Here is a 13,485-nt window from a genome sequence, read left to right on the forward strand (position 1 = left end):
ATCCTCCGTGTATCGCATCTCTTGCGGGCTAATACGTAAGTTGACGTGTACGTATGCGACTGGAGCGCCGCTATTTATTTCGACCTGTGGGAATCAGTGGAACCACGGGAGAATCCTGTGTAGAGAGTATTTATGTAGTTATCATTGAATAGCATTGCATGACGCCGCATTCAAATGCTCTTTTACGATATGTGGTATGCAAATTTAACGATTTGAAAGAGGCTTCACATTCTGTCTGGCCTTGGTGCTATAATCGTAGGCAAAACCTGCAGAAACAGTGAAAAACTAGCGGGAAAGTTTTTCTCAAGAGCTCAAGCAATGTATTGCGAGGGAAAGAAGTCAAAAGTCTCCTTAAGGCCAAAAGGCTTTACGAAATGGAAGATGTGTTACATCCCTCCATCGGTGCAGAGGAGTCGCAGAGGTCAAACTGTAAAAATACAGTAAATGCAGAAGTCAAGTTACACGTGGCACGCCAATACTAAACGGGTGATAAACGGGGCTCGTGAAGTGTTGATGAGGGGTAAACAAAATAAAAAGTACTATTCGATCGGGGGAATTAATGAAAGCGACTAGTCGGTGACCGTACCGACACCTTTTTGGTGTCGATACGGCAACCGACGATCTCCCGTCCTCACGTCGGTGCCGCACCGATCGGGTTCGTACAGAATCGCACGACTGCTTGCCGGGAGTCGGTGTGACGTCACACCCGACGAATCGGTGCCGCACCGATCGGTTTGGAGTTACAGAATACGGCCTCTGGAGTGAAGCACTTTATTGCGCGGAAATGTTGACATTTTGGAAGGAGGACGAGAGAAGATTGGTGGCTTTCGAGATGTGGATGTGGAGAAGAATGGGGAAGTTGAAGTGGTCGTAGGGGAGGAGGAACGACGAAGTGCTGGACATGGTGGGTGAGGAGAGGCAGCTCCTAGATGAGATGCGGAGGAGACCGAAATTATGGATGGAGCGATTCCTGAGCGGGTAGGGGATGTTGAAAACAGTGTTGGAGGATAGAATTTTGGGTAAACGAGGGAGAGGAAGGAAAAGAATAGGATTTTTAAAAGATAGAATTAAAGGGCGTAGGCCTTATTGTGAATTGAAGAGGGAAGTGCATGATGTAAGGGGAGGCTCCCAAGATTCTTCTTAATCCTACTATAAACCTCGTATTTTCAGAACCCATTTAGCTATATTATAAATCAATTTACAATCTGAATGTAAAAAACTATTTGCATTTAAGAATAAAACTATTTAGCAAGTTTTTCTAACCAAATTGGAAAGCAGTATTGAAGTAATGCCATAACTCAAAGGTTATCTTAAACCGTCTTTATTGAAATACAGGTATACAGAGACCATATAGGTATACAGGTTGGAACCAGCATAAAGAGATACAATATACCTGTATCTCTCCATGCTAGTTCCAACGTTGTTATGAGGACTGCATTCTCTATTTAAAAGCGAAGAAATCACAGTTTCAATTAGAGGTGACGGCTGAGAGGCAAGATGCCTTCTTTCCTGGAAATTTTCTTCGTCATGGTCGAATTAAGGATCTTCCACCCATTCCTCAAACTCCTCTTCCGTTTCGTAAAACGAAGAGGAATCGCAGGGCGATTCATCCGTATCCTCGCAGCTTTCATCTCCTTCATTGGGTGGATCTGGAATTTAAAATATGCACATGCATGATTTTAGGCTAATGGTTAATGGTGAGAGGTAGCGAATGCATGGCATTGCAGTACTTGGGCTGTGTTCCTGAACGTTACTTGTAATGAAAGTTTCAACGGTGACTCAAACGCGCCTCGGCCGCCATTTTAGTATTACCTCAATCGAGTCCCAATGACACTTTTCACATGGACGCGCGCAGATAAGGTTGCATAGACGTTAATGGAAGGTTAGCATGGTGTCATGTAAAATGTTGGGCTTTATGCATCGTATGTCAAGATATTTTGACTCTGAGATGGTACGTAAGACATTGTATTACTCTTATGTAAGAAGTAAGTGGGAATATGGGTTATTTGAAATCCCTATTTAAAGAAACATATTGTAATGCTAGAGCAGGTTCAATAGAGATTTTTAAGATTTCTATATTTTGTATTATATCATGTGTATCCGCTTTTCGAAAATTATGTTTGTTATAGTGATTTGTTAAAAGTGTTTGGTCTCCATACCAAGCAAAATAGAAGACTCATAAACGATCTGCTGTTTCTGCATGATTTCATGAATAATGGCATATGTTACGAGTTACTGAAGGAAATAATAATAATAGTTCCAAATTTTAATACCTGGTAGAAAAGAACATTTTACACATCAAAGGTTAAAACAAGTTATTGTTCCAATACGCCAATGCGAAGTATTTGTGTAGTATTTAACAAAAATTTCAACGATCTATACTTGCATAAAAAAGAAATTGCTTTGTAAAAGATGCTAAGGAATATGTTTCGCGACTGTGATAGTATTTAGTTAATATTTTTCAGCATTTGTTATCATGATTGTTACTATTTTTGTGGCTGTGACCAATTTATTTCCAATTTTTTTGTAGTTACATTCTTGGATAGTTCACCCTATAATTATGTATATGTTGGGCGAACATAAAGTATGATAAAGAAATAAAAACGCATGAGTGCGGAAATTCGCCCCCCGCCCGTTCGCATATCATCCGAGTGCGTGATGGCCACAGACACACACATGTGCCGACACATGAACGCGAACGGCTGATGCGGACCAGGCAGATTTCTCATTGGTAATAGAGCGAGCTTGGAAATGACAATGCGAGTGTGTCCCTTCGCCATGGATAATGAAATTGACAAGAAGAAGTAATGAGGGCCCATGAGAGCCCCTCGAGGGTACAATAAACCGGGGCCAGGACCCAGAAATCGTGCTGATTCGCCCGATCACCCGGGGATGGGTGGAAAGTAAGGAAAAAGGAAAGAGGTGCCGCCGCGATAGGAGCTCGACGACGCCTCTTGAGTGGGGAAAGGGTCGGAAGGGATGGAACGGGGAAAACACATTAACGCTATGGATGCGAGAAGGGCCCACGAGATTTTGAGCGTCAGTCAAGCATGGGTCTAGTGTTGCGTAAACTTGGGTGTAATATACGCAACAGACTTTGACCTGAAAACATTTTTTTACGGTTAACAACACAAATAAAGGAATAAATGAATGAATAAAATTTTTACGTTAACTTTAACTGCTTTATAAAACTACAATGTCAAAATTTTCTTTTGTAGAAACATAAAAATTAGAAAATTAATGGGAAAATCTCTCGGCGTACACGTTCTCCAGTTTGCTCCTTTTAGATTGAATAAAGAAGATGCGTTTCCAGCAAGCCATTGTAATGCTTATTATTGTAGTTTTCTTGATTTTTTTCTTAATTTATTATAACATGTTAAAAATATTAAAATCAATTCAGCCGCTCTCGATGTATAATAGGGGTAACTAAGCTGTTCATTGAGTATCAGGTGGTACGAAGTTCGCCGTGTCAGCTAGTACACCATAAAATAAAAACACTCCATTTCTTTGAGGCTTTGGGGGGGATGTATCCCCCTCATTCGCCCTTAGTTACCCCACTGAATTGCTTACTCAAAATTGACCCTGAAATATGCAGGTTACTTTAGGCAATACCTTTCTGGCATATGAATCCCAGCTCCCGGCCGCAGTCCTCGATACGGAGTGGAGTAATGTCAGTGCCCAATTTGATGTCTGAGTAGAGGCAGTATTCCACGAAGCCGCTGTCTTCGTCATCCGAAAATTGTCCATCTCTTGAATTATCCCAGACCCATTGACCCCCTCTGGCTCGGCCACCGGTCCAAATAGCTGAAAGATGGAAATTTGCGATTGCGATAGACCCATAAGACCCCTGTTCCCTCGGACGGATCGGAAAATCGTTTTTTTTTTTTCAAATCCATCTGGCCCAGTGAAAAAAAGTTGTGGGACCGATCAAAAATAAGGCATGAAAATTTTGAGACCTCTAGGTGAACCCCGAGAGGGCTTTTCTTAGACCGTAGGCTCCTTTCCTGCGTTCTCGGATCTAAAAATATTTCATCACTTCTCTAAACGTTGGTAACATCGATTTGTTCAACGCCGACGAGGCGCCTAATAAGGGACAAGTCGTCTCACTGCGCTTCCTTTATTACCTTCTACCATCTTCCGATTTATATAATCAAAGATAAACGACCTCCTAGCAGCATGCGCGGGATGAATTTTGTTGTATTCGAGGCGTGGGAGGGGGAGAAGCGAGCGTGGAGGGGAAGGGATCGGCCTGCGGCTGTTGTGTCCGCGACGCTGCTTGGGCAATGGAATATTTTCTTCGCGGGCGCGGACTCAAATTAGGCATTTTGTGGCTAAACGGTGGCAGATACGTCAAAATGCACAAAATTTTTGGTCTATAGGGCAGTAACTCGTCAAAATATATAAGGAATGACTATAAAATACTACTTTTTTCGAATTTCGACCCTCCCTCCCTAAATTGCATTTGAGCGAGGGTCAGGGGTTCACCTAGAGGTCTCAAAATTTTCAGGCCTTATTTTTGATCGGTCCCACAACTTATTTTCACTGGGCCAGATGGATTTGAAAAAAATCGATTTTTCCGATCCGCCCTACTGTTCCCTTAAGTTTATACCGATTATATCAGGGGCACGCCAAATGTAACCCACTATTTCCACTGGAGCGGGAGGAGTCAGCACCAAATTTCGAATTTTAATCGAAGACGCAAGTCCACCGTTTTGGATGGGGACAAGCCATTCGCAAATTACTGCATATAAACTATTTTTAACAAAGAAAAAACTTCACCCATAATGCAATATTTACTGATCTAGGTCCTAATCGGTATTCCAGTTTCACCTTCTTGATCGGGACTCGTCTCGGTCAGCGTATAATTCAGTGCGCATTTTGCTATAACGTTTTGATAATGAATATGAAAAACACGGAACGTCTCATACCTCGGTGGCGTCGGAGACATGTCCTCGCCTACCACACCGAAGGTCGCGAGTTCGAGTCCCGCCTGGATAGGTTGCCCCTACAAGGTTTTGGGTGTATGTGATCGTCTGTTGTTGATTGTTTAAACTCCCAATGTTAAGGCCACATTGTGCTGTTTTCGGGGGTAATTGATATAAAAAATACATATGTTAGCCCACCTCAAAGACTAGCAACTACTTGATGCACACCACACGGACATGAAAATATTACGCATAATAACAAACTATACTTCCACATACATATAAAGGCAAAACTTACCAACTACTCATGACGTCAATCAGCCAATAAAGCTAGAAGCGAACTAATATTTCCAAATTGCCTTCCGCGGAGATTAGAAAGGTAGACATCGATTCTTCCGGGTTTCCCTCCGCGTTTATCCATTTTACTGGGCAATATTTCGCCAACGTTCCAGCTGGCTTTCTCAGGTCCACTGAAGTGTCGATGCAGAAATTTGGTCGCCTTTATATGCAACCTGTTTGGGGCCTATGTTGTGGAAATGTACCCTGATTGTTCGTGATCTTTGAAGACCCGTTTCCACGCGCTGGCGAGAGTGTAGCCTATATCGCAGTTGAAGTTCTTGCCTGTCGAATCTCTGGAGCCGTAAAAAATAGACAATGCAGCCATTCAGCGGTGGTGGAACACCAATGGAGTGGACCGACCCACTAAATTGACTTCGACAACGCCTCCCTATCGAATAAAGAAGGCCGCTGCTATCCAATGATAATCAGGGAGGCAATTGAAATCGCCAAAACACCCACGAACTTCAACCGTGAAGACGGCTACACTCTAGTCAGCGCGTGGAAACGGGTCTTCAAAGATCTCGAACAATTAGAGCACACTTACACTAAATAGGCGCCAAACAGGGCAAGACGACCAAATGTCTGCATCGACACTTCAGTGGACCAGAGGAAGCCAACAGGAAAGTTGGCGAAATGTTTTCCAGTAGAAAGGATAAACGCGGAAGAATCGCTGCCATTCGCAAACTAATATCGTTGGATACTCTGCACATTTAAGTAAAACTATTATTAAATAGTGCTAGCGCTTGTTTTAAGAGATCATGCCTTTGGTTATCCCCTCATCCGTGAGCTTTGAGAAGATGGCCCGATTGGACACCGTGGCCAGGTGACTTCCGTCCGCCAGGGCTATGCAATGCGATCTCGCTGAGCACCAGTTCATCAGGTTATCCTCGTACACGGTGTATTCGATGCCTTCTATCTCGAACCTCGCTGAGGGTATCAGGAAGTCCATTGACACGTCGTTCGCTATGTTCATCGGGTCATTCGCGTAGCATCCTTCTATGTCGTCTGACGTTGAATCATGAGCCGCTGAAAATGAATTGCAAGGCATATATATGAAATATATATCATTATAAGTGTACGTAAACGATTTATGGCAATATTATTCAATTTTCTGATGCCAACAGGACACTTTCAACGAGAACTTTATGAAGACCCAGACATAATAGTGATAGCAGATGATAAGTAGAAGACCACGGTGGGCAGTGCATGTAACAAAAAGAGGAGAGGACACTGTTATAAAAGTGGTATCAATGGTATACAAAGGGGAAAGTGACCTCCGGTATGGCCACGTCCACGCTGCAAGGATCAGATTGAAGAAGACAAGAAGAATGTATATAGAATGTAGCTGGATGCAAGACCGAGGGAGATGAAGAGGAATTGTTGGTGAGGTCAAAATCCTCCTAAGGTTTAAGTGGCCTATTAGGTAGTTAGGGTAGGTAGGTGTAGGAAACTTTCAACACAAAAAATTCAACAAAAATGTATAGACGAAAAACAGCACATGAAATGTTAGTTGACGTATTGAATGCATCTTAATACAAATAAACTTTTTCCATTCACCATGAGCTATATATTATAATACTTATTTAAGATATATGATTGTAACAGTGAATTTATATTCACTATGTTCTGAACGGTAGAAATTGAAGTCATGGTTCTGAAATTAAGGCTAAAGGAGAAGGGATGTTGCGTAGATTTTTCAAACATTCTGATGGAATTCAAAGATACCTTTCAAAATTACTGGACCGTTCAGAATTAAATAATTGAATGAATACATGCATAAAGGCTTAGGACACGTATTTGAAAATTAAATAATAGAGAAATAATTTATTTAACGTTTTAATTGCAAATTAGAAATAGAGTATAAAAAAGTCCTGACAAGTAAGCTTTTCATATCATATTTCCGCTCAAGACGATTCGAGTTTAGCTAATGATGACTCTTGAAGAAAAACAAGTAAGTATATGGTTTTATGTTTACGGCAGAATTCAAAAGTAAATAAGCCACGATAGGTTATTGAGTGAATGAACAAAAATAGAAGAGTTTCCGAAGTTCACGAAAACATATTAGCTCATGACGAATGGAGAAAAGGTTCATTTGAATCAACAGCGACTTAATGGGTTAACTCATATTTCATGTGCGGTTACTCGTACATGAGGTTTCTTCGGTTTTGTCTGTTTGAAGTGTGTCCCATTGCCATCAAAATATTCAATAAAAAGTTTAATAGACAGCAATGACGGGACACGGTTTCAAAGTCGGTGAAAATCATTTCAGTAATTCAAGAGGATGATTTATGTTAGAGAATCGAATAAGAGTTGCAATATCCAAGAGTAAAATAATTACAGCTATTAGAATAGCATGTCCGCAAATTTTAAATAAACAGTGCCCGTCCTAATTGAATGAAATTACCTGCGGATAGAATCGAGGTGAAAAAATTACCCGACTCTAGTTTCGGAGGTGCTGTTTGACATTAAATGTTATGAGTAACTTACCACTTCTTCCGTAGCTCAGTGTCAGCATGAAGATGAGGAACACGAGTCGTTGCCAGCGAACCATTTTAGCGTATCAATTGGGTTTTACGAGAGCACTCACGGAAATTTCGCCGCTTGCGAGTCGCCAGAGAATCTGACTGAGGAGATGTCAAAACGTGCAGCCTTTATATTTTGTATCTCCATCACCGAGGACTAGCCATTTCCGGAAGGATCTGTGCATCAACTACGTAGTGTACCACACACGTGCAATGCATTCAAATAACATCCGGCCGACTTTGTGCTTACCTTTTGAGACTCAACTCGTGTGGAAAACAGACTTGGGCGGAAGCTTAATGATTCGGTATTCACGTGTTGTTGATAACCAATAGCCAATGATAACAGCTCATCGAGTTGTTCTTTGAATAAGACACGCGGGAAGAACTTAAAGTGACTTGATGGCAGTATCTACATCTACATCTACACAACACCCCGCAAGCAACCTAAAAGGCGTGTGGCAGGGGGTATTAGGACACCAGCCGTTTACAACTAAACAAAAAAATGAAGTGCTCTAACGAGGTTGGGAGTAGCGTTTATTAAAGTCCTTTATGGTTCGTAGGAAAAATGAATTCCCATATCTATCCGTTCGGCGAAACATCTCTCTTAATTTATCGCTTCTATCGGACCTGGAAATATAGTGTGGCTCCAATATTATGTTCTCCGTGTCGCTCTTAAAGATATTCATTCTCAATTGTTCAAGCAATCTTAGCCTAGCGCGTAGCCTCCGAGTCGCCAGCGGCTCCCAGCCTAATTCGATTAACATCTGGGTAACACTGTCTGTATCTTCACATTTTCACGTAATTAAATGTGATATTCATGTATAGGGTGGGCATAAATATGTCATTATTGCAGTTATTCCATCGTATTTGCAACTAAGCTATAAACTAATATTTTTATGCAAACGGTTGTGAAAGTGGCTGCTTGTATATGCTCCCTATTAAACTATTTATTGCGAATTTTTTTGACAGGCAAGCTGTTCGCATGATAACTGTTTGCTTCTAACTTTTTTTTTTTACCTGTTAGCAGGTTTTAAAAGTAAGTACTAGCTGAGTATGTATTTTAACACATGCTTAATGGCATTATCTTCGTTTTCCTGATAGAGTTTAATATCTACTTTTTTCCTGCATATATCTCCAAGTGCCTCAAATAATTTGTTAGATTTTCATGTCTAAAAATTTTGCGTATCAAGTCCAATTATCTTATTTCGCATAGCAGAATAACGCAATCCAGAGTTCGGGTATCCCTGAAGGTTTCATAAGATAAGTAACCTCCACAATCGACGCCAACATAATTTTGCAGCAACTTAGAGTAAAATCAATGACTCAAGATTCCGCAAAAAAATAATTCTACCCGTGGGCCAGGCGTGAGTATCATTAACAGAATTTTCTTTCGATTTTTTATATTAATATGGAACTATTAAATGATGATCGGTAAAAATTCAAATTTCATTGATATAAACTAACAAGGGGTGATCACCTATGTTTCCACGACTTTTTCAATCTTTTTATGGCATTCGGAATGGCGAACGCATGTGGAACTAATGATGCTTCCATCGATTGGGCCTTATCTTAGCTGTAATCAATTATTTCTTATGCAGTACTTATAAGATACCGTATTTTTCTTTTAATAACCTATTCCCTATGAGGTTGGTCAGCGTCGGTTAACTCCCATCGCCGAGGCCAGGGTCGGCGGCTCCGTAGTAACAGTGTAATTTATCATCTTCATGATGATCATTCGCCGCCAAGTTAATGTTTAATTTCGTGATTATATATCTTCGGAATAGAGCCATTTTGCTAGGTCAAGATGTGATGGCTGATACCTCCATGCACTCTATACAGTAGGCAAGAAAATGATGAGTTTAGCCCGCCATGAGCAATCGCAAAAAGGTAAATCGTCCTAAATAGCTCTGGCTTAATGTTCTGCGGACGGAATCTGTACTAGATAAATCCCTCCAATAGAATGCCGTGGTTAAGACTGGGTCTCTTAGGAAGAGGCATTCCTAAAATTTTGAATTCGAGGCCTCGGTACGGAGGTCTAATTGAAGGAAAGATAGCGGAAGAAGAAAGGCAAATAGGGGCGGGAGAAGGAATGAATGTAAAGACTGCATGAGTTTCTTGGTACCACTCAAAGGGGTATCATGCCAGCTCGCTGGGACCCACTTCTCGGCCTTCGACACGGAGAGGTAACAAAAGACGAAGGCCGAATGGCCGGCCCTACAACGCCTCTAACGCTGAACACCTATACGAATGGCAGCGAGAGCGTGCCATGTCTTCAAAATGGACGTGGGCCAGTGGCGCCAATTCGATGGGGCCTGAGGGGTCCCGAGCCCCCTCAAAAACTCTTTGTGGGTGTGAGGAAAAAATGTGTCAGGCTTGTCGATTTTCCCTGGAGTGTCCAGTTATCGAGATTCGAGTTATCAGGGTTCTAATGCCGATCATATGACTCTTCTAAAATGCTCGAAAAACTTTAAACTCACTACTTACTTATAAAATTTCCAGGGGCAAGATCCACGGTTTGCCCCCCCCCCCCAATATTTTTTGTAATTCGCCATCCCTGACCTGGGCTGCCTTCAGAAATGAAATCAGAACACGATTTTCGAAACTTCAACTGTATTCACAATCCACTGCAGGAACAAGTGACTTTGTACGCAGTCACGCACACGGGTGCAAAGTTAAATACACCAAAGGATGAAGTTCGCCATGAAAAAATATTTGACTTAGCCGGGATTCGAACCCGGATCTCCCGATTGCCGGTCAGGCATGTCAAAGGATGAAGTTCGCTCTGAGAAAATGACTTGGTGGTGGAACTGGTTAACAAGCCTGACCGACAATAGGGAGATCCGGGTTCGAATCCCGGCTATGTCAAATATGTTTTCATGGTGAACTCCATCCTTTGGTGTATTTAACTTTGTATTCACAATATTTATTACAATGCATAATTGCAAAAACGGAGGCTGACATATCAGGTGTGGCACATAAAAATTTACAAATATTCTGAGTCCAGCAACGTTCTGTTACCATGATAATCTATAACAACAATTTCATTATTTTCTAAAGCAGTTAAATCAAACAAAAGCTTGGGAAATACCATAGCACATAGGTACTGCTAGATATCCACTAATTCAAGGTAGGGTGTCATTAGGAGAGTTAAATTTCATGTGAGTCACCTTATCTACATCTACATAATAGCCCGCAAGCCGCCTAAAAGGCGTGTGGCAGGGGGTGTTAGGACACCAGCCGTTTACAGCTATTAAAAAAAAAAAAAAAAAAGAAGTGCTCTAACGAGGTTGGGACAAGCGTTTATTAAAGTCCTTTATTGTTCGGGGGAAAAACGAATTCTTATATCTATCCGTTCGGCTAAAAATCTCTCTTAATTTATCGCTTCTGTCGGACCTGGAAATATAGTGTGGCTCTAAGATTATGTTCTCTGTGTCGCTCTTAAAGATATCCATTCTTAATTGTTCAAGCAATCTAAGCCTAGCGCGCAGCCTCCGAGTCTCCAACGGCTCCCAGCCTAATTCGCTTAACATCTGGGTAACACTGTCTGTACGCCCGTAGCGGTTTTTGACGAAACGCGCAGCCTTCCTTTGTATCTTATTCAGCTCGCGGATTAAGTCTTTCTGCACTGGATCCCATACACTCGCTGCATATTCAAGGTGCGGTCGGACAAGAGCGAAATAGCACCTTTCTTTTACTTTCTCATCGGAAAATCTTCCCACAATACGCTTGACGAATCCTAATTTCTTCAGGGCTATGCCGCAAATATTCTTTATATGTGTTCCCCACGTGAGGTTCGAGGTTATCGTAACTCCCAGGTACTTCACTACGTCTGTTGCCTTTATGTTAATGCCATCCACTGCATAAACATTGTTAGTGTTGGACGAATTCCGCAAAAAATGTACCGCCATGCATTTGCTCAGATTAAGTTCGAGTCCCCACTCTTAACTCCACAAATGAACGTTGTTTAAGTCCGATGATAGATTTCCATAGTCAGAGTGCACACTAATTTCGCGATAGATGACAGCGTCGTCAGCAAATAAGCGTATTTTACTGCTAATGCGGGAGCAGAGATCGTTAATGTGTATAATGAACAACAGGGGGCCGATTACGCTTCCTTGTGGAACACCTGATGTAACAATTACAACATCAGAGCTAATTCTGTCAAGAACTACTTTTTGTTTACGATCTCTGAGGAAGTCGCGTATCCAGTTTACAACTGTTTCGTTTAATCCGCATGACTGTAATTTGTATAAAAGTTTGTTGTGAGGTACAGTGTCGAAAGCTTTCTTAAAATCTAGAAATAGTGCGTCAACTTGTCTTTTCGATTCACCAGATTTTATAACGTCGTGAAGAAAGAGCGCGAGCTGTATTTCGCAGGATCTATTTTTTCGGAATCCGTGCTGACAGTCATGGAGGAAGTTACGTCTGTCCAAGAAAGTCATGATATTACTAACAACGATATGTTCAAGTATCTTGCCTATAATTGATGTTAGGGAAATTGGACGGTAGTTGCCTGGGTCATTTCTGTTTCCCTTTTTGAAAATGGGTGTAACACTTGCAATTTTCCAGTCGGGCGGTAACTTCCCTTCGGAGAGTGACTTCTTGAATATGATCTCTAAGTAAGGCGCGATCTGTGGAGCTAACTCTTTGAGGACACGCGCGGGTATTCCCTCCGGACCCGTAGATTTACTATTCTTAATCGATTGTAGTTGTTTAGTTATCCCATCACGTTTTATAGATATTTCTTCCATCAAATCCTCAGTATATGGGATGTCTAAATTGAATTAGGTATCGTCAGTAGTGTATACACTTTCGAAGTGGGCATTTAAAGTGTTAGCTTTGTAAATATTTTCGGTGACAAGTTTACCATCTTTATCAAATAACGAATCTACGGTTGAATGTTTTCCCTGAAGCTCTCTCGCGTACGACCAAAAGGATTTCGGATTTTCTTCGAGTAATTCACCAAGTACTTTTTTCTCAAACTTTCGCATTGATTTCTTGGTTATTGAGCGTTGAGCAGCGTAACTTTCTTTAGCTTCAAGTTCCTTCGATTTATTACGAGACGTGATGGACTTTCTGTACAAGTTGTATAGTTTTCTCTGTTTCCTAAGTTCTCTTCTGACATCGTTGTTGTACCAGCGAGGTTCCTTATTATCACATTTCAGTTTTTGCGGAATATGTTCGTTCATTCCTTGGCGCAGAATTTCTAAGAAACGTGTCCATATTACATCTGTGCTTTGGTCCTTTGATGTAACAACGAATTTTTTGTAGGAGTCATTAAGCATCTCGCCAAATTTAGTGAAGTTACATTTATCGAATAGGTAAATATTGCGTTTTGGTTTTACGGCTGACACCACATCAACTTTTAATGTTGCAAAGATTACTCTGTGGTCGCTTATACCGTCAATAATATCGACTTGTTTTATCAACTTAGGATCGCTTACTGCTAAAAGGTCTAATAGCTTGTTTCCTCTCGTAGGTTTGTCAACTACTTGGGCGAGAGAGTGATTTGCAAGTATGTTGAGTATTACCTCGCTGATTTCTTTATTCCTTGAATTCGGTTTTACAGTGTAAGTATCCCAGTTTATGGATGGAAGATTAAAATCTCCCCCGATTACTATTACACCTTTACCTTATGAGCCTGACAGCATTTAAATTCCTACCTAAACCATCAGCTAATGCCCCTTAATTGCTCCCAC

General features: G+C 41.3%; 1 protein-coding gene across 1 annotated transcript; it reads right to left on the minus strand.

Moving 5' to 3' along the window:
• Positions 1-1,305: 1,305 nt before the first annotated feature.
• Positions 1,306-7,896, minus strand: LOC124166049. The gene is made up of 4 exons (XM_046543642.1): positions 7,752-7,896; positions 6,027-6,290; positions 3,613-3,804; positions 1,306-1,649 (listed from the first exon to the last, which is right to left on the minus strand). Exons 1-4 carry the CDS (start codon positions 7,813-7,815, stop codon positions 1,537-1,539), a joined length of 633 nt encoding a protein of 210 aa, XP_046399598.1. The 5' UTR covers positions 7,816-7,896; the 3' UTR covers positions 1,306-1,536.
• Positions 7,897-13,485: the final 5,589 nt, after the last annotated feature.

The sequence above is a fragment of the Ischnura elegans genome, chromosome 9, assembly GCF_921293095.1.
Source record: "Ischnura elegans chromosome 9, ioIscEleg1.1, whole genome shotgun sequence".
Taxonomy (NCBI): Eukaryota; Metazoa; Arthropoda; class Insecta; order Odonata; family Coenagrionidae; genus Ischnura; species Ischnura elegans.